At 52.9% G+C, this 19,793-nt stretch overlaps 1 protein-coding gene across 3 annotated transcripts in view; it reads right to left on the reverse strand.

Annotated features, from left to right (window-relative positions):
* Positions 1–19,793, reverse strand: part of MYT1 (myelin transcription factor 1) — a 62,803-nt gene that overhangs the window by 32,334 nt on the left and 10,676 nt on the right. For all 3 annotated transcript variants that reach the window (XM_043479010.1, XM_043479011.1, XM_043479009.1), the window contains exons 2-4: positions 11,805–11,905; positions 4,850–4,904; positions 3,825–3,855 (exon numbers count right to left, since the gene is read on the reverse strand). In XM_043479010.1, the coding sequence (XP_043334945.1) occupies positions 3,825–3,855; positions 4,850–4,904 (86 nt within the window). In that variant the 5' untranslated portion in view covers positions 11,805–11,905. The remainder of the gene's footprint in view (positions 1–3,824; positions 3,856–4,849; positions 4,905–11,804; positions 11,906–19,793) is intronic.

A 19,793-nucleotide genomic window follows, 5' to 3' on the forward strand; every position in this document is an offset into this window, starting at 1 on the left:
GCAGGGGACGCACCCTGCAGCCCCCCATGATGGCGCCACTGAGGCTCATCTCCTGGCATTTAAAAGGAGAGATGAAAGGAGACAGGGTGGAGAGGAAGAGGAAAGGGGAGGGGGGAGGGGAGCGTGTGGACTTTCCTGTGCAATTCCTTTCCAGACCCAGAGGACTTCTGCCGCCCACGGCCTCTCATTCTGAAATCCATGCCCCACACTTGCTGCTACTTTCTCAAGTACTAGCGTTAAGACTCCACAAAAGCTCCTTGTTATTGAGGATTTGAAGCTGAGGTCCCAATTAGTCGATTAGTCAGAGTTAATCAGGCAATTAGGTGCCAGCTGCTGTGGTACTGGCACTACCCCCAAACACATCACCTGCTCAAAGCCACACCTCCGCCCCCCAGTTCAGAGGCGCCTGGCTTCCAGCCCCGAGGGCCAGCTCCTCCCAGGGCAGCAGGCCAGGCGTGTGCCCACGTGTGCTGAGCCGCCAAGGGGCACTCTGGGAGAGGAAGCGGAAGAAAGCCCTCCCTATGTGGCAGCCAAGACAGCACCCATGGAAAGTGACGTGAGTCCAGTCAGGGCCCCAGGGTGCGGTGCCAGCAGGTCACCCTGTGGGCACCCTGTGCTTGTAGGGTGCCCTCCATGTGCTTGGGGCCAGAGGGCGGGGTACAGCACCAGCTCTGGTCCAGGCCTCTGAGGCCTAGCCCCCCAGCATGGGGGACCCTGCTGAGCCCTCCCCCGACTTCCCAATCTGGCTCCAAGTGTGGCAGAGGCACTCCCGGAGGGCCTGACCTCAGTTAGCCCTGAGTGGGGTCAGGCAACGGCCCAGGGGGCTCTGAGCATAAACAGTAGGTCTCAGGCCAAGGCAGAGGCACCCATCCCAGCAGGAGCCCTTTAAGGGACTGGATTCCCTCCGGCCCCCTGGAGGCAGGTAGAGGGCTCCCTACTCCTGTCTGTCCCCTTAGTGGGAGCTGGCTGGTGGCTCAAGGAGAAGGCCCTCAGGTGAGGACAGGTGGGCTGGGAACCAGGGCATAGGCAGGACAGACAGGCGTCTCTCATGGAGGGGGGAGACACCCCAAGGGTGCTCCGAGAGGGGCCCACCCACTTCCTTCCCTCCTATCCCGCCTCCCTCAGCTGTGGGACAGCAGATGAGCCCATGGAGACAAGGGACAGGGTCTGCTAGTTCTCCACTGGCACAAAGGGAAAGGCCAACAGACCTCTCGTCTTCTCTCAGGGACTCGCCTCAAGTCAGAACAAGAGCTGACGGGCTACTGAGGGGGAAGCCGAGAGTCCTGATCTGTCCTGGCTTCTGTCCTAGCAACCACGATGCAAGAGCAAGCTGCTCCCGGGGTCTCTGCTTGAGCGGAGGAAGGGGCCACTGTTGGGGGGGAGGGAGCCCCACAGGCTCTGGGTCCACAGGTTCAAGTCCCTCGTCCACAGAGTGAGTTCCATGGGGACAGCTTCCCCGTGACCCGTCCTCCCATCAGGTGATTCCTCTGCCGTCCCAGGGGCGAGTCTGCTCCACGGGTCATTCTCCCTGGGCCAGCACCCGCCACGAAGGCCCCACCACAAAGGCTCTGCCAGAATGGGGGCTCATCTGCTTGTCCCACCACAGGACCTGGTGTGCCCAGAGGAGGAGTCCGGCTTGCGGCACCTTGTCCCTGCCCACGGGCTGAACACCCAACCTCAGTGCATTGCTCAGGCCTGAGAGGCACGTGCCAGGTGGACCACGTATGGCTCCTTAGCACAGAGGAGCCATTTTCCTCTGAGCGTCGATTCTTCGAGACGGGAAGGATGGCTGAGAACATTGTCGCTAGAACATTTCTCCCCAGTTTCCCCATCAGGCTGCACACGGGTCTCACCCTTACCAAGTAAACAGGGTGAGACCACAAGATCAACAAAGGTGGGTAAAACCTGGATGGTCACACGATCCCTTACACTGGTTATGTACACAGATTTCAAAACAAATCTGTTTTGGGGTCACTCTGGCTTCAAAGTTTCAAGAGAAACCTAGCCCTTGGGGTTTGCCTTTCCAACTTCCTCCCTTACTGTATCTGTTGCCAAAAGTAACTGCTGTTACTGAAGCTCAAGTCCTATGTACAGCCTCCTCCCCCTTGCTGTCCCCAGGAGGTCCTCAGACAAACGTCACATGGCCCCAGGGGAGCAGCGCATCCTCCGGGAGACCTGCTCTCCAGCCTGTGCTCCTCTGAGCACCACACAGGGTCCCTCCAGGGGCTCACCCACAGGTCCCAACCCTCCAGGCAGCTCCCAGGGGCCTGGCTTGGCTTCTGTCCCCACCCACCCCACCCTCCAGCCATGCGACCACAACCAGTCTTCGTGTAGGAGGGTGTGTGATTCAACTCTTCTGACTGCACGAACTGTCGTACTCTGAGCCTCAGTTTCCCCACTTCACACGTGGGGCCACACCACCCCCAGCCAATACTTCCATGAGAGTCCCTGAGCTCAGACAGCAGGTGCAGCCACTGCAGCGCCTGCCACCCGCGGGGCTCTGAGCACCCCTCCCAGGCCCTCTGCCCTCCCGCCTCCAAGATACAGCCTCAGAGGCCAGAGACATGCTGGCATGTCTAGGGTCCTCATTTTCCTGACTGGCAAAGGCCAACCACTTGACTACCGCCTGGTTAAGAATAAGAGGGGCCAGCCCCAGCTGTGTGCACTGTCCAGTGAGAGCCTTCACCCCTGAGAATATGGACGTGGGCCCGTACCGCTCCATGGAGAGAGTTACTCCAGGCAGGGGCAGCAGCCCCACAGAAGAGCAGCCCCTCCTTCAGTGTCTAGAAAGCTCTGTCTATCTCCAGCCACCAGTCTGGAAGCCCACAGACCTGCCTTCAGGGTGTGGGTGTCACGCCTGACCCCACCGCACGGGCAGAGCAGCCCCAGGGGCAGGAGGGAGCACTCGGAGGCCCTCCATCCCTCCAAGTGGCCTTGGGCAGATTACCTCAGTCACAAGTTGAAGTCTGGCCCCAGCTCCGGGGATATTTATAAAATTGGACCAGGTACACTGGGGCCCTGCCTTCTTTCTCTAGTGCTCTGACCCAGATGTGTCGGCATGACCTCTCTTCAGAAAAGGGAGGGGATGTGGGAGGCTGGTATTATTGGTCACTTACTGGACACTGTTTGCTGGAGCTCTGTTTGGGCGAAACAGCCCAGGGCTGGCGGGGAGACCCAAGGAAGAGCCTAGATCCACAGAACCTCTGGTCCAAAGGTCAAGTGGGTAGTGCTGGGTGGCAGATACTGCAGGGGGCGGGGCAGGGGGTGGTCTCTCTGGCCTCCCCAAGCCCCTCCCCACGCCTCACACACAAAGCCTTTGGCCAAGCCCAGGACAGATGACAGCAAGACAGGGAAGTCTGCCTCCAGCGAAGAGGGCCGGCCCCTCCTGCTTCAACCAGCAAAGCCCTGAGCGTCTGTCCTCCCTCCTGCTCAGGATGTGCCCCGTGAGACCGGCCTGGGATCTGGAAAGTCACAGGGCTCGGCCGACACACAGGCCACTGCTGCTCTTGGTCCAGTGGAAGCCTCGGGCGTGGGACAGCTGGACCCCGTCTCTGGTCAAGGAGCCACTAAGACAGCACCTTGTTGCTGGCTGAGGACCACGGGGACAGGAGGTCCCGGGACCAGCTGTGAGCACCGCTATATGCCTGCGCAAGGCTGGCTGCATGGTGGCACCAGCACGCAGGGCAAGAGGACGGGGCAGAGTGAGGACACTGGACACAGGCCAGGAGGGAAGAAAGCAGGGGGCTGAGGGGCAGCTGGTCAATTCCAAGTGCCCCGCAGGCCATTCAGGACAAAGAGGGTCACTGGTGAGCACCACATCTTACCTGAGGTCGGCTCCTGTGGGCTCCAGGGGAGCTACGTGAGAGAAAGAGAAACAGGGAACTTGTGTGCAGGTAGAATGGAAAAGGCACATTGTCCTACAGCACAAGTGGGGTGAAGCATGGAGGCAATTCCCCTGAAACCGAAACCGCACGTTCCCTGGCCTCCTGGAATGTCCCCTGGGGTCTAGTGAATCCACGGTCCCCCAAGCCGGTGCTCCTGCCAGACCCTCCCTGGGATCTCCTGGATTTACAGACTCAGACAGAGGCCCCACACAAGACAGACTCTGTGGGCCGTCCGGGCAGGACAGGATCTCTTTCTCTAATTGCATGAAGAAGTCAGTTTCTGGTCAGAAACGCCACAGCAGATAAAGCAGGACAAAGAAGAGAAGGTGGCCCAAGCAACTGGTCCCTCAGGGATGGGCCACTGGGGCAAAAACTTCAAGAGTCTGATCGGCAGACATAAGAAGCAGGCACAAGGGTGCCCGGCCCCTCCTTGAGAGCCACCCATACACAGGAGCAGCATGTACCCTGTGGTGTTGGGGAGGTGAGGCTGGCCAAGGGGTCAGGGCTCGATCCCTGCAGAGCAAGAAGGGCCTCTGCCCCTCTCCCCACCCCACTGCCAGTTCCACCAATGACATCCCCACCCGCTCCAGCACCAAGACTAATATCCCGGGAACAGAGAGACTGGTGATGCAAGGCTGGCGGCCTTTCCTTTCCAAACAGAGAAGGTCTAACACAGCTTTGCTTCCCCTCTGGAGAGCTGGGTCTGCTCCTCATTTCCACCCCAGCAGGTGCCTCTGGGCCAAAAGCCTCCCTGGTAACCCTCTCGGGCAGCCCAAGGCTGAGGAGGCCTGAAACCACCAGGTACCTGGAGCCCCAGGTGCCCAGAGCAGGGGAGGCCCATCCCAGAGCCGAGGCACTGCTCCAGGACTCTATTCTCCTGAGGACAGCTGCTGGGAGTGGCATTTATAACTTCAGGACCCGGGACTCTTGGCCAGAGTCAGCTGGGAGGGGAGGGCAGCACTCACCTCGGAGGGCCTTGGATCTTGTACGAGCTCTCTTTTCATCATTTTCTAAGCTCATCTGCAAGTAAAAACAACTGCGCTGTTAACAGGGCCCAGCAGAACCACCCCTGTGTCTGCAGTGTGGCCTATGCCATCTTCTGGCTCCAGCGTCACTGGTGCCTGTGAATCTGACCCAGGAGACAAGGAACGGCTCACAGGGCAGGAACGACCTGAGAACCAGGAGCAGCAGGTGAGGCATGGTGCTTCTGGGAGGAGACCGCGGGCCCGAGCATGTCCCCCATCTCCTGCCCCCAGGCTCACATCCGAGGAGGAAGCCTCACCCACTAAACCTTTGTTACTTTCACGACGTCATAACTCACGGTCTCCTGGTGACAGTGCCCGCCACAGACTCTGATCCCACCGTGCTGAGAGCCCGGCTTTCACCCACAGTTGTTGATCCTGGCACACAAGGGCTGTCTTGTTAGAAACGGGCGCCTGGGACCTGAGCGGAACTCCACGAAGCTTCGAGTGGACGGCTCCACTCTCTACTGGGTACCATCCAGGGAGATCCCGGGGACACAGTCTGAGTTTGGGGACCTGGCCACTCATACATGAGATGGGGTGCTCCCCACAGCCAGGGGTTTTCAGGCAACACTGCCCAGTGGAATAGAGTGTCAGTCACCCACATCATTTAAACTTTCCTAAAAGCCACCTTAAAAGCATAAAAAGAAATGGGTGGAATTGATTTTAAATCTTACTTAGACCAATCTATCCAAAACATTATCATTTCAACAGTATCAATAGAAAAAATTATGACTGGGATTTTTGTTTAATGCTGACTCTTAGAGACCCTGCACATCTCCTGGACTCACAGCTCATCTGAGTTTGATCAGCCACGTGCCACGGTGCAGGCTCTGGGGGTGGGAAGGAGTCAGGGGTGAGAGCCAGGCTGGGGTAGGAGTTCAGGCTGAGGGGTCATCTGGACCTGACCTGCAGGTCACCCTCCCAGAGAAGCCAATTCCCCCAGGAAAGAGTGAGTGGAGCCACAGAGGGGGGTGGGTGCCCCACACAATCCAGACCCTCATGTCACCCAACCATCTGCCCAAGCCCATCAGAGCTCCCACCCCCCATTCTCTGCCCAAGACCCACTTCCATGGGAATGCTGCCCACACTGTCCTTCAGGCAGTGGAGGCAGAACCCTGGAAGGGGAGGGATGCCCCCAGGGGCACAGGTCATCACAGAGAATCCTCAGCCTGGGTCTGGGCAGGAGGTAGGAGGGGCCTTTACCCAGCAGGTGTGCCCTGTGGCCAGGAAGGGGAGGAAGCCGCCCCCACCCTCCTGCCACTGCATGACCATCAGAGCAAAGCCAGATGCCCAGAAAGGAGCAGCAGAGAGGGGCTTTGTCCCCCAGAAACAAGCATAGGTCCAGCATCTACGGTCCCACCCTTCCCATGGACCCCCCAGTTCATAAGTTGGAACTTGCAAAGGGAGCCCCCCTGCCCCTGAGCAGCATGAGCATACACGAGATTTGTTAAGGACGAAAAATCACAACCTGGGGTAATCCTTGCAGCCGTCGACTGCAAGCAGTAGAGCTAAGAGCCATGCATTTACAGCCTCCCGACAGCACGGAAGACAATTACTATAATTTCTATTTTTAAAGCAGAGGTTCCCCATGGACCAATGGCTCACATTTAAAGTGAAGAGAGGAGCAGGTGTCAAAGGGACTTCATTACATTTATGAGCCTTCAAATGTCATCTGCGCGAGCCCGGCGCAGTGGCTTCCGATGCAGCGGCACAAAGGGGCCGAGCTCTGATTGCCCAGCCACTCTCAGCCGAAATGCAATCTACACCTCTTTTTTTGTCAGTTTTCCCAAGGAAATTGGCAAGCATTCTGCTGGGCTAAAGCGGGCCTTGGCAATTTGGATTTCCTGCAGATAAATTATTCAAAGAGCGCAGAATGGAGAGAGCTGCAGGATGCGTGCGGGCTGCTCTCACACTGGGAGCTCACGTCGACGAGCTGACAGCTGTACCATTCATTCTGCTGAGCACCTTTCCATTTGCAATTTATCTGCATCAAATGGTCAATAAGTGAGAAGTTCTCCTCAGTGCACGGAGTTTTGATGTAAAAAGGAGAAAAAAAACTGAACTAAGGGAGGAAGAACTAGGGTTAGCCTTTCAACATGAGCATCAGCTGTAAGAACCGGAAGCCACATCGACGCGCCTCGATTTCTGAACTGTTTGACTGGCTCCACTGGACTTACCCAGCTTTCCTCCTCCAAGGGCGGCTCTCCATGTCCTCTGGCCCGCAGCACCCGTGCACCCACGTGTCGGTGGGCAGCACTGCTCGGCCTGCTGGCTGCACCACCTCTGCCACCGTGGGAAGACAGGCTAAGACAATGAAACACTTCCTAATTTTTCACTGATTTATTTTTGAAAATTCTTCCCCTGTTCCAAGCACAAACCAACCATGCCTGTTTCTGAAAAGCCCTTACGTAGCTGAGTGGCCTCCTGCCTGGAGGGTGAAAGGCCCCTGTCCCGGCCAAGCAGCCTCGACGACCCCCACAAGGGGCCAGAGGCCTCTCAAGGACAGGTCTGCGCTGTGTGCCACCAGCTGCCTGTCCACAGCTGCCCTGCACTCCCCAAACTCTTTGCTCTGGTTAATATTTCAGTCATGCTGGCTTCAGTAGGAAAACTACAGAAGAACAACCTACAAACACTAGCACTCCCTGGCCACATCTCTTGACCAGCAAAAACAGTTTCTTTGTCCTTCCTCTGAACCTGCCTTATTGTGTCCCGAGATGGTCTCACTCAAGAGAGTGGCGATGCTTTGTTCGGTTTGTTTGTTTTCCTGTTTTTATTTTTTTTGGCTGTGCCACATGACACCTGGGATCTTAGTTCCCCAAGTGGGGATCAAACCTGCACCCTCTGCAGCAGAAGCCTGAAGTCTTAACCACTGGACCACCAGGGAAGTCCCTTGCTTTGTATTTTTTAGTAAAGCATGTAAGCTCTTCTTAAATGTAAATAGCTCTCACATGACCAGCCCCTTTCAGACCTGTCTCACGGCACCCTTGCCAAACCTGAGTTCCCCGAGCTGGACGTTTACACACTCTGGGTCCAAGGTCATGCTGAGTGACCTTAAACCAGCCACTTCTTGGGCTGTGATTGTGAGGACTCCAGGAATACACAGGACAGCGTGGGCTCTCCCCCAGGAACATCCAGTCAGGCCCAGCGGGCTTTGTACTGAACTTCACCTTTTCTGCCCACAGCCTGCCTAGTTCAGGGACCTGGCGATGGTTTCTAGAGGGGTGCCTCCCCCATCCCACAGTCTGTCTCTCTGTCTCTCTTTGACTGTCTACCTATCTTTCACTTTCTTTTCTTCCTGGTTCTTCCCAGGCCTTGACAACTGAAGAGCTTCCCATCTCTCCACCCTGAACCATGTCCCTGCCCGTCTGCACACAGCTAAGGGCTGAACAACAGACTCCATGCTGGAGCCTGGCCCTGTGTGGCCCTGGACATCACCTGCCTCTCCCGTCCCTGCAGGGGCTCCTGGCCTGAACAGCACCAGCTATGGGGCCTGAGGCAGCAGGTGTCTCACTCCAGGGAAGGGGGGATGTCAAGAGGAAGGAGCTGCTTAGCCATGAGCCCGGGCAGGGGTGGGGAGGCCCCATGGATCAGCGAAGACCTGAGGACATTTCAGGGAGGGAGGCCTCAGGAAGCGAGTACTTCTGACCCACAGAGAAGGTGCACCCCTGTGTGGCCAGCACCTCTTGGGGGTCAGGCCTGCATCCTCCCTCTTCACACCCCCTCTCTCACTCCCCCTCTGTGCCTGCTCATCTCCATCTGAAATAAGTTCACTGGTTCATGTTTTTGAGGTCAGTATCTCCCTATAGAGACCTCATTCACCGCTCAGGGTGTATTATGTAAGGTCAGACTAACAGGTAGACAGACAGACAAATGGGGACAATCGGAAACATCTACTGAGATCCTGGAGCTGGGGAAGGTGGCCAAGACCATCAGAGCAGAAACCAGAGCCCTGAGTCACAGGAGAGACCAGGCCCCTGAGACCACAGAGGACCCACGCTGGCCCTGGGCTGGAAGAAATAGGCCACGTTCCATTTTACTTAGAACACATCCAAAAGCCTGCAAAGCTGGGGAATTAGAATGAACTTGGGACAACTTTTTAAACATACAAGATTATTTGAGTGACAGAGTCGGTTTTCCTCTGGGAAGATCCAAACAAGGAAGTCTGCTGACTCCCGAGACCAAGCAACATGCCTAGAAGGAAGGGATGACATGCAAGAAGGAGGGTAGAGATACCTAACCGAAGGAAACCAAGGGGCGTGGGGGAATGAGGGGGCAGAGGAGGACCCGATCTGGTCCTGTGTGCACAGCCAAGAGCGCCTCCAGCAGGCACATCACCGTTGCATAGCCTGGGGGCAGAATACTGGGCATATCCACATTCCCACATCTGGGGAGACGCTCCCCTAAGGACTTAAGAGCAGCTGTCAAGTATGTCCCTTGCTCCCTCTCCCCACCAAGCCTTCTAGCAGGATCCTTCCCCAGGCCCCAGCCCAGGCAGCCCCAAGAGCTGCATTCTGCTTCAAGAAGTCCCACCATCTCAGGGACCTAGCCTTCAGTACACATCCTGCTCTCCATTCTCTGTCAGCTGAGGCTAAACCACACAGGCACACCTCTGTACCTCCTGACAACCGCCACAGCACCTCTGGTTCCTAACGGTGTCCCTCCCTTGGGAACATCCCAGTGTGTGTCTGAAATTCTCTGACACTCCACCCATTGTTCAATCCATAAGCAGCTGCATAGACCAGCCCTCTCCTTGGGTTGTAGAAAGGATACCCCACGGAGAATTATTTAATACCCATCTTGGGAGGGACTCTCCTGACATCTCTAAGCATGAGCTCATGGCTCACTGTAACCCCTACATTAAAATTATAGCTATGTTATAGACATCCTGATAAAGCAGCCTTGTCTGGACCCATCTGTTTAAAACTTCAACATAAATGGAATTGCCAACTTCTGAGGGGTAGCAATCTAGCCACATCCAACGAGGCGGGTCAGAGGGCACACCCAGTGCTACCCCTTCCCCTGTCAGGAGTGTCTACTAGGGGAGACAGTAAGGAGGCTCTGCTGAGCACCCATACATTCACTATGCTCCTGGGTTGCATATCTCTAGCCACCCACTGAACACCCATAATCTGGGGCCTAAATACTTCTTTCTTGAAGGTCAAGAGGAGGTTAACCAATACTTACCCTTTTCTCCTTAAATTAAAAAAAAAAAAAAAGCCCAATGCCCAGCACTTTCACAAGCACACAATATAATTCTATCAGCTGCTTCCACACCCACCTATGAGCTGTCCACATGCCTGGTGCTGAACTCAGAGTCCAGGCAGTTGGGACTGCCTCCCACACAGGACTTCTCCAGACACTAGCTCCCCAGCTCCCCACTTCCTTCTCAGGCCAGTCCTCTGTTGTGTGTGTTCTGACCTCTTGTGTTCCCACCCCTTCTCCACCTCCTCAGTCAGACAGTGCCCCTGGCGCCAGCCGCACAGTCCCTCCTTCTCTGGCCCACTCTTGGTCTTAGCTTCTCTGCTCAGAGCAGTAACTAGGGCCTTATCTGCCCAAACTAGAGGAAATGACCATAATGGAGCAGCTGTGAAATGCTGGCCCTGGGGAGAAGCTGAGCACGGCCATTGAGTTTTTTCCCAGCAGGTCCCACACCCTCCCAACTTGTCATGCCTGAGCCATAGGCAAGTGCAGCCTTCCTACCCATCACATCCACAGCACCAGCCACTGTGGAGACAAAGCACCCAGAGCCCCTGGTCTCAAATCAAGGGGCGTCGCGGCCACATGATCTCTGAATGCTTGGGGCTGGATGGGTGAGGCGAGTGCCGCATTCAGTCACCAAACTTGAGGGGAAAGCAAAACTAAGTGATCAAGTTAGATAACAACTTAATGCAGCATTTTAGAACATTTAAATCAATGCAAATATTCCATGAGGAACAAAAGAACAAAGATTTAAATAAAGACTGGGCCGGCATTCCTGGCTTTTCCTTTTGCACCAGACTCAAACATGGCTCAGCAAAGCACTGATGGTCACACAGGGATAGAAGTGTGAGTGGAGGAGCCTGAGGCAATGCGAGGACAGACCCATCCCTGTAATTCCAGGCCCCAGATTCAGAAGGAAAGTGTTGGGCTTTAAGAGAAAAATACACGCACCCTCAAAAGAGGTTGCCACTTCAAACTTCACAGCCCTGCCTGTCTGTACTCTGGGCTGCCACTTCTTGGTGGCCATGCTCTGGGTCATGGCTTGGATCCTTGATAGAGAGCATGTTCATGTCAGAGTATACGAGAGGTCGGAATCTGAGATCTGGGAAGGGATGCCCACCAAGCCTGTTGTCACCCCACTTCCATCTCTGAGGGTCACATGAGCCTGGCCCTAGCTTTGCCAGAGCACATCATGGGGAGCAAGGACATCCAGAATTACAGGCTTGGTGCAGCTGTAAAAGTGTGTGATATTTGGGCTTGGAGCACCGCTGGGAGGTGGAGACTCCAGGCCACCTCCACCAGACAGATCCAGGCAGGTGTGAGCAGGGCACCACAGGCCCCACTTGGGAAGATGGCAGTAAACCAAGCCCACAGACCTCAGGAGTTCCTGCGGTGAAGGCTGCCCAGGGAGAACAGAGAGCAGGGACTAGTGTGCCTCAGGAGCCGCATGTGATGGGGCCTCAGGGCAGAGACTTGGCAGACGGGACCTGCCGTCACATTTTAGTTTTAGCCTACTTGGAGTCACTTTTCTTCCTTTATTGTCAAAGTGCCCAGATCATCGATGGTCATAGCCCCCACTTATGCTTCACCTAAGCTGGACTGATAACAACTAGACCAAAAGTCGCCTCCACACTCCACGTCGAGGAGTTAGAAGGACTCTAGCCAAGACCCAGGGGCTGCCCTCCGAGTGCCTTACCTTGCCGCGTCCGCCCAGGAAGAGTTTTGGGGTCCTACAGTTGTCAGCCTTGTCTCCGTGTGTCCACCTCTGACTCAGAAGCTCACCCCGGAACTCATTTTCTGAGAGTCAGAAAAAGAAAACCTAATGAACACCAGCTCAAGGGAAGAAATAGAGAAACTTGGGCCACTCTCGTACACAGCACTTGTACCACAAAGACACCCAAGGTCAGGGCCCCTTGGCTGTTTCAGGGACAAAAGACAGGAGCTCTTTGGGGAAAATCACTCTCTGTTTGGGACACTCCTCAGAGGCTTCTAGTGCCCACACCCAGAACCATCACCCTGGCTGTGGCACTGTTTTATGGGACATGTCGGGGAGTGGGGGCAGATTTCCTCTAACACGGCCACTCCGAACAGGGGGCTAGTGCCAGTCAGGTGAGACCCAAAGCTTTGCCTCCACTTTGCCCAGGTGGCTGGCATCTTTCCTCTCCTTCTGTGTCTGCCTCTCTCCAGGGCAGTACCTCCAGTTAATATTTAATTCCTCACATAAATTCACACGTCAAAGCAGAGGCTAAAGGCATCATCTGGACCGGACAAAGAAATGCATTGTGTACCTATTCCCCGCACGGCACTCCCTGTTTCCATGACAACCAGCTTTCTACAACAGCAGCTTTCAAAGGAAGGTCACGAAGTAACCAACAATAAAAACAGGAAATGAATGTTCCTGCGTTTTTCCTCTCTTTGGAGGTGAGTTTGGTTCTGCTGAAGGCAGGTCAGGCATTGTGCTGTCACACCCCTCATCTTTCTTCTCCTCATGTTTTCGACGTGCATTCCCGAACACTATTTTCCTCTAACTTCACTGGTCCTGTCCCGGGCAGCCCTGTGGCTTCAGTCACAGTGTCCTCTTGTCTGGAAATGCCTCCATCTATTAAAGGGCCTTCTGTGACTCCAGTAGCACAAACAGAGGGAAGCAGATGGGTTGTCGAACAGTCTAATGCATCACCTTCAGAGGAATGGGCTAAACCACCTGCTGTGTGTGCCTACTGCGTGCCTCACCCTCACTGAGCTGTGGGTCACCTGCCGGCCCTGAACTCGCCCTGAACAGGCAAGCACTGAACTCGGCCTGAGAGCTGGGAACCAGACATCTTGGGCCAGGTACCTCAAGGTCATTAGCAGGCAGCGAGAAGAAACAGGCCCACCAACACCATGACAGGAGTTGCCTAGGGCCCTGGAGCCTCAAGGGGCGTGTGGCAAATAGCGAGGGTGGAGAGGAGGGAGCAGATAGTCCTCGTCAAAGGGGAGGGAAGGGAGGAATCTCAGGAGATGAGTCAACAAGGATGGTTCTGGTCACGGGGTATGTGCCGCACCCAAAGACAGGGACAATGACTGCCTCTCGTGACACAGTGAAAATGGAGGCCAGAATCCCCAGAACAAGTGGGCTTCCCTTTCCACATGTGCCTCCCATGAGAGACCCGCACCCTGGGCTGATCTGCGAGGCTCTAGTGAAATTCCTCATCATGGTGACATGTGTAAACAGTGGTTAACCCCAGCAGGCCTCCCTGGGAATTGGAGGGAAGGGGCATCCTGAGATCTTTGAAAGGGATGGTTCCCTCCTTATAGACCCCCAGCACGTATCCAAGAAGCGCTCCAACCCCAGAGAAGCCCAGCAGTGGAAGAGCCCCGTCTGTGCCAACGGCCCGCTGTGTTCTGCCAGGAGAGAGCCCTCTCACAGGGGCCTCTTTGCTCTCTCCCCAGGAGAAGCCCTATTGAGGGAATTCTCCCCCTTGCCCACATTCCCCGTGGTCTGTCACGTGTCCGCAGCCCCACACCCGCTCAGGCCTCACACAAGGGCCTTAAGGACACCTGCCCCACATCACTCCCTCTCAACAGCACTGCCCCCAGGATGCAGAAGACATTTGCAGGAGACACATGACACCAGACCAGAACCATGTCACAAGGATCCATGATTGATGGATTCCTTCAATCAATCCTTCCTTTTCCTGGGAATCTTTTGATAGCAAACCACAGTCACTCCAGTAAAATGTGACAGTGCTTCTCCTTTGCTGGGAGAAACCAGGGGCCCTCTTGGTCTCCCACTGGGCCCACATAGGTCCCCACAGACCAGACCCCTCGTGTACAGACACGTAGAGTAGAACAAAGACGCAGTCCACCCTGGCTGCCACAGAGGAGGCACTTGATGCCCCCCGCCAACCAAACCCAAATCATGACGAAGTCCCCAGGCCAAAGGAAGGCCTGCACACAACAGGGGTTGCGACCCAGGTGCCCCGTCCAGCAGTCGTGCTGCTGGCGGACATTCAGCCCGTGGAGGCAGCCCTCACACCTGCACCTGCCCTGCCAACCACCGTCTCCATCACAGGGTGGGAGAGCCATCGGAGACTTAGAACGCCTGACACACAGGGACCGCGAGGAGGGCTGACTCTGTCCTCGTTATCAGGAATCGGCAGTGAGGAGGGTTTTCCTCAAGATCCCTTTCTTTAGGCTCAGAGGTCTCTAGTGAGTTCTGAACCCCTGCTCCCAGATGCACAGAGCAAAGGGGCTGCATGGGAGCGTGTGGCGAGGACAGTGGCCTTGGCCGTGATGTCCCTTCAGGACCACCTGCTCCATGTTGTCCCAGCATCTGACCCCACAGAGGCCCCACAGGACTCTGGCAGACAGACAAGCTCAGAAATGCCACCAGGGCCCGTGAGCCGCCTCATCAGAGCTGCAGGGCAGGACATCTCCCTCCTGAGGCCAGAGTCCTGGAGGATGCCCATGCTCAGGGCCAATCAGGATAGGATCAGGCCTCCCCAACACGTGACGCTTTGGCATGTGGACTGTTTAGCTCTGGAAATAGAGACCCTGTGGGCTCATGAGAAACTCCTTTCAAGATGTCTTCAGGGTCTACACTAGATTCTGTGTCTCTGGTGACCTACCTCTCATCCAGCAAGCAAAGGGGGAGGGTCTTCACTTGGTGGGAGTCCACATCTTGGCTCTCCCATGCTCCCATGGGTGGAATCAGTCAGACCCTGAGCCCCTGCCTTCCTCTCTCCCCACTCTGTCCCATCCTGGCTGAGCCGCATCTCCCCCCAAGCTTGACAGGTTCTTCTTCCCACTGCCAATTAAAGTGTCCTTAGGGACGTCCCTGGTGGTCCAGGGGTTAAGAATGGACCGTGCAGTGCAGGTCCACAGGTCAATCCCTGGTCAGGGAACTAAGATTGTACATGCCGCAGAGCAACTAAGCCGGCACACCACAACTAGAGTCCATGCACCAGAGCGATCCCTGTGACACAAGACCCTTCGTGCTGCGACTGAGACCTGAGCCAACCAACCAACCAGCCAACAAATAGTTAACAAAAAAATCTTTTTTTCATAAACAAGTGTCCTCGGAGTAGCAACCACAGCCCGTCTTCCTCTCAAATGTTTGCTCAACCCCTAATTGGCCCTTTCCTGGGGCTTCTCAACTCTTCAACAAGCTTGAGGTGTCCACATTCACAGAGCTCAATCTGTCTGGATTCCACACCCCAGACCCAGGGCTCCACGTCTCCACACCCTTCACAATCTGATTTCTTAAGTGACCCCCAGAGAGCTGACTCTGGCCCCACTCCCCACGCCAGCTCACAGCCCTCCACCAAAGCAGCACCCTTGAAAGGTCTCCGTAAAGTCCTGGTCACCTGCCCATCCTGCACCCACACGCAGTTCCTCCTTCCTCCCCTGGGGTGCTCCAGCCCCATCCCCAGCCTCTCCTCCTTCTGCTTCACTGGCCATCCTATCACCTTCCCCTCTGACTCCTCCCCTCCCTTTTCTCAGTCTTTGGCTCCTAGTCCTGGCCCAGAATTCTACCTGTTATTTTCTGAATTTCACCAGTATCTGACCACTTTTGGCCTCTCAGGCTGTTTCATTTGTGTGCAAAAGTTGATAAGCTAATTCTAAAATTGATATGGCAGATGTAGGGACATAAAAAAGCCAAAATAATAAAGTTAGACCCAACTCATACCATACGTAGAAATTCGCATAATAGATCAGAGATCTAAACATCCCAGTTAATACTCTTAGAAAGCACAGGAGTAAATCTTCCTGACTTTGGGTTAGGAGTGGTTTCTTTAATACAACACAGAAATCACAAGCAAGAAAAGAAAAAAATGTATGAACTGGACATCATCAAAATTTAACACTTTTGGAAGTTAAATAATACCATCAATCAAGTGACGAGAGAACCCACAAATTGGTAGAAAACATTTGCAAATCACATACATGATAAGGGACTTTTATTGAGTAGGGGAAACCACCAGACCATTCAGGTATGACCTAAATCAAATCCTTTGTGATTATACAGTGGGGGTGACAAATAGATTCAAGGGATTAGACCTAGTAGACAGAGTGCCTGAAGAACTCTGGACAGAGCTGCATAACATTGTATAGGAGGTAGTAACCAAAACCGTCCCCCCAAAAAAGAAGTGCAAGAAGGCAAACCGGTTGTCTGGCGAGGCTTTATAAATAGCTGAGGAAAGAAGAAAAACAAAAGGCAAAGGAGAAACGGAAAGATATACCCAACTGAATGCAGAGTTCCAGAGGATGGCTAGGAGGGATAAGAAGGCCTTCTTAAATGAACAATGCAAAGAAATAGAGGGAAACAATAGAATGGAAAAGAATAAAGATCTCCTCAAGAAAACTGGAGATATCAAGGGAACATTTCATGCCAGCATGGGCACAATAAAAGACAGAAACTGCAAGGACCTAACAGAAATAGAAGAGATTAAGAAGAGGTGGTAAGAATACACAGAAGAACTATACAAGAAAGGTCTTTAATGGACCGAACAACCATGATGGTATGGTCACTCACCTAGAGCCACATATCCTGTAGTGTGAAGTCAAGTTGGCCTTAGGAAGCATTACTACAAACAAAGCCAGTGGAAGTGATGGAATTCCAACTGAGCTATTTCAAATCCTAGATGATGCTGTGAAAGTGCTGTACTCAATATGTCAGCAAATTTGAAAACTCAGCAGTGGTCACAGGACTGGAAAAGGTCAGTTCTCATTCTAATCCCAAAGAAGGGCAATGCCAAAGAATGTTCAAACTAGTGTATAATTGCACTCATTTCACACGCTAGCAAGGTAATGCTCAAAATACTTCAAGCTAGGTTTCAACAGTATGTGAACCAAGAACTTCCACATGTACACACTGGGTTTAGAAAAGGCAGAGAAGCCAGCAATCAAATTGCTAACATTCATTGGATCATAAAGAAAGCAAGGGGATTCCAGAAAAACATCTGCTTCATTGACTGTGCTAACTGTGGAAAATTCTTAAAGAGATGGGAATATCAGACCACCTTACTTGTCTCCTGAGAAACCTATATGTGGGTCAAGAAGCAACAGAGTTGGGCGTGGAACAACTGACTGGTTCAAAATTGAGAAAGGAGTACCACAAGGCTGCATATTGTCACCCTGTTTATTTAACTTCTATGCAGAGTACATCATGCGAAATGCTGGGCTGGATGAATCACAAACTAGAATCAAGATCACCGGGAGAAATATCAACAATCTCAGATATGCAGATGATATCATTTTAAAGGCAGAAAGTGAAGAGGAAATATAGAGCCTCTTGATAAGGATGAAAGAGGAGAGTGAAAAAGCTGGCTTAAAATTTAACATTCAAAAAACTAAGATCATTGGAGAAGGAAATGGCAGCCCACTCCAGTACTCTTGCCTGGAAAATCCCATGGACAGAGGAACCTGGTAGGCTACATACAGTCTATGGGGTCGCAAAGAGTTGGACATGACTGAGTGACTTTACTTTACTTAGCATAATTAAAAATTTTCCCTTAACAGAGTAAAAATTGTCGCATTATCACTTCATGTGAACCAGTGGAAATATGCTTTCCTTCTGAAAGTTTATAAGAACCCAATCTCCAACCAAAATACAAAAGAGCAAAGCAAATTCACTTGCAACTTCAACTTTCATCATTATAAAGAAGAATTGTAATAACCTAGAAGGGTGGGATGGGGTGGAGAAGTGGGAAGGAGGTTCAAGAGGGAGGGAACATATGTATGCTTATGGCTGATTCATGTTGATGTATGGCAGAAACCAATACAGCATTGTAAAGCAACTGTCCTCCAATTAAAAATAAATAAATTTTTCAAAAGTGAACAACAAAAAAAAAAACTAAGATCATGACATCCAGTCCCATCCACTTCATGGATAATAGAAGGGGAAAAAAGTGGAAGCAGTGACAGATTTTATTTTCTTGGGCTCCAAAATCACTGTGGATGGTGACTGCAGCCACAAAATTAAAAGACATTTGTTCCTTGGACAGAAAGCTGTGACAAACTTAGCGTATTAAAAAGCAGAGACATCGCCTTGCCAACAAAGCTCCACATAGTCAAAGCTATGGTTTTTCCAGTAGTCATGTACAAATGTGAGAGTTGGACCATAAAGAAGGCTAGGCGCCAAAGAATTTATACTTTTAAATTGTGGTGCTGGAGAAGACTCTTTGAGAGTCCCTTGGACTGCAAGGAGACCACACCAGTCAATCTTAAAGGAAATCAGACCTGAATATTCATTGGAAGGATTGATGCTGAAGCTGAAGTTCCAATACTTTGGCCACCTGATGGGGAGAGCCGATTCATTGGAAAAGACCCTGATGCTGGGAAAGATTGAGGGCAGGAGGAGAAGGGGACGACAGAGGATTAGATGGTTAGATAGCATCACCAACTCAATGGACATGAATTTGAGAAAACTCTGGGAGATAGTGGAGGACAGAGGAGACTGGTGTGCTACAGTCTATGGGGTCACAAACAGTCAGACATGACTTGGCGACTGAATAACAATAACAAATTCAGAGTACAGAAAGAACTCATACTACTCCAGAATAAGACAAACTAACTCAATTTTAAAGTGGGCAAAGGGGAATTCCCTGGCAGGCCAATGGTTAGGACTTGGCACTTTCTGGGGAACTAAGATCCCTCAAGCCTTTGGGTGTGGCCAAAAAACAAAGCGAACAAAGGATTTGAACAGTCATTCATCCAAAGACAACATATAGATGGTCAATAAAAGATGCTCGTCATCTAGTCATCAAGGAAACTCAAGTCAAAACCACAACATGATCATACTGCACACCCACTAAAATGGCTATAATTAAAAAGAAAAAAAAAAAAACAGACAATAGTATTGGGCAGGATGTGGAGACACTGGAGCCTGTGTACCCTGCTGGCAGGAGGATAAAATGGCACTGCTGATTTGGAAAGCAGTCTGGTGGTCCATCAATATACTAAACATAGACTTACCACAGAATCCAGCAATTCTACCCCCAGATACAGATCCAAGAGAAATGAAAATACATGACCACACAAAGCCCTGTACACAACTCTTCATCACAGGTTTATTTACACTGGCCAAAAAAAGGAAACAACCCAAATGTCCATTGATTGCTGAATGGACAATATAAAATATGACCAAATGGTATTTGGCAATAAAAAGCGCATGAACCTCAACACCATCAGGCTCAGTGGAAGAAGTCAGACAAAACGATCACATATTGTACTGTTCTTCAGTTACGGAATGTCCCGAAATGGCAAACTCATAGAAACAGAAATTAGATTAGTGGTGCAGAGGCTCGGGGGAGGGGCAGCGAGCCCCCCCAACCCCCACCCCGGAGTCTCTTGTACGGGAGGAAGGTCTGGTGGGCTGCCTTTAGTTCTCCCAGCCTGGCTTCTGTGAGCCTGTGATCTGGGGCCCACCAGAAGACCCAGTTGCAACCCAGGCAGGGCTGTGTCCAGGGGTGTAGGCAGAGGATGGCTAGGGTATAGGCAGTGATGTGGAATGGGCCGTCGGGGGTGGGGCGAGGTGCCTCAGACCCCACCCCACCCCACAACCACTCTGGGGACACAGGCCAGGAGAAGACCAGTGCTTCTGCACAACAGCGGCACCAGGGCCCAGGGCAGCACACGCAGGTCCCCTCCACCGCAGCAGGACCCTCCTCCCACGATGAGCCAACCAGGCAAACACGCCCTGTGT

Source organism: Cervus canadensis, chromosome 10 (genome assembly GCF_019320065.1).
Source record: "Cervus canadensis isolate Bull #8, Minnesota chromosome 10, ASM1932006v1, whole genome shotgun sequence".
NCBI lineage: Eukaryota > Metazoa > Chordata > Mammalia > Artiodactyla > Cervidae > Cervus > Cervus canadensis.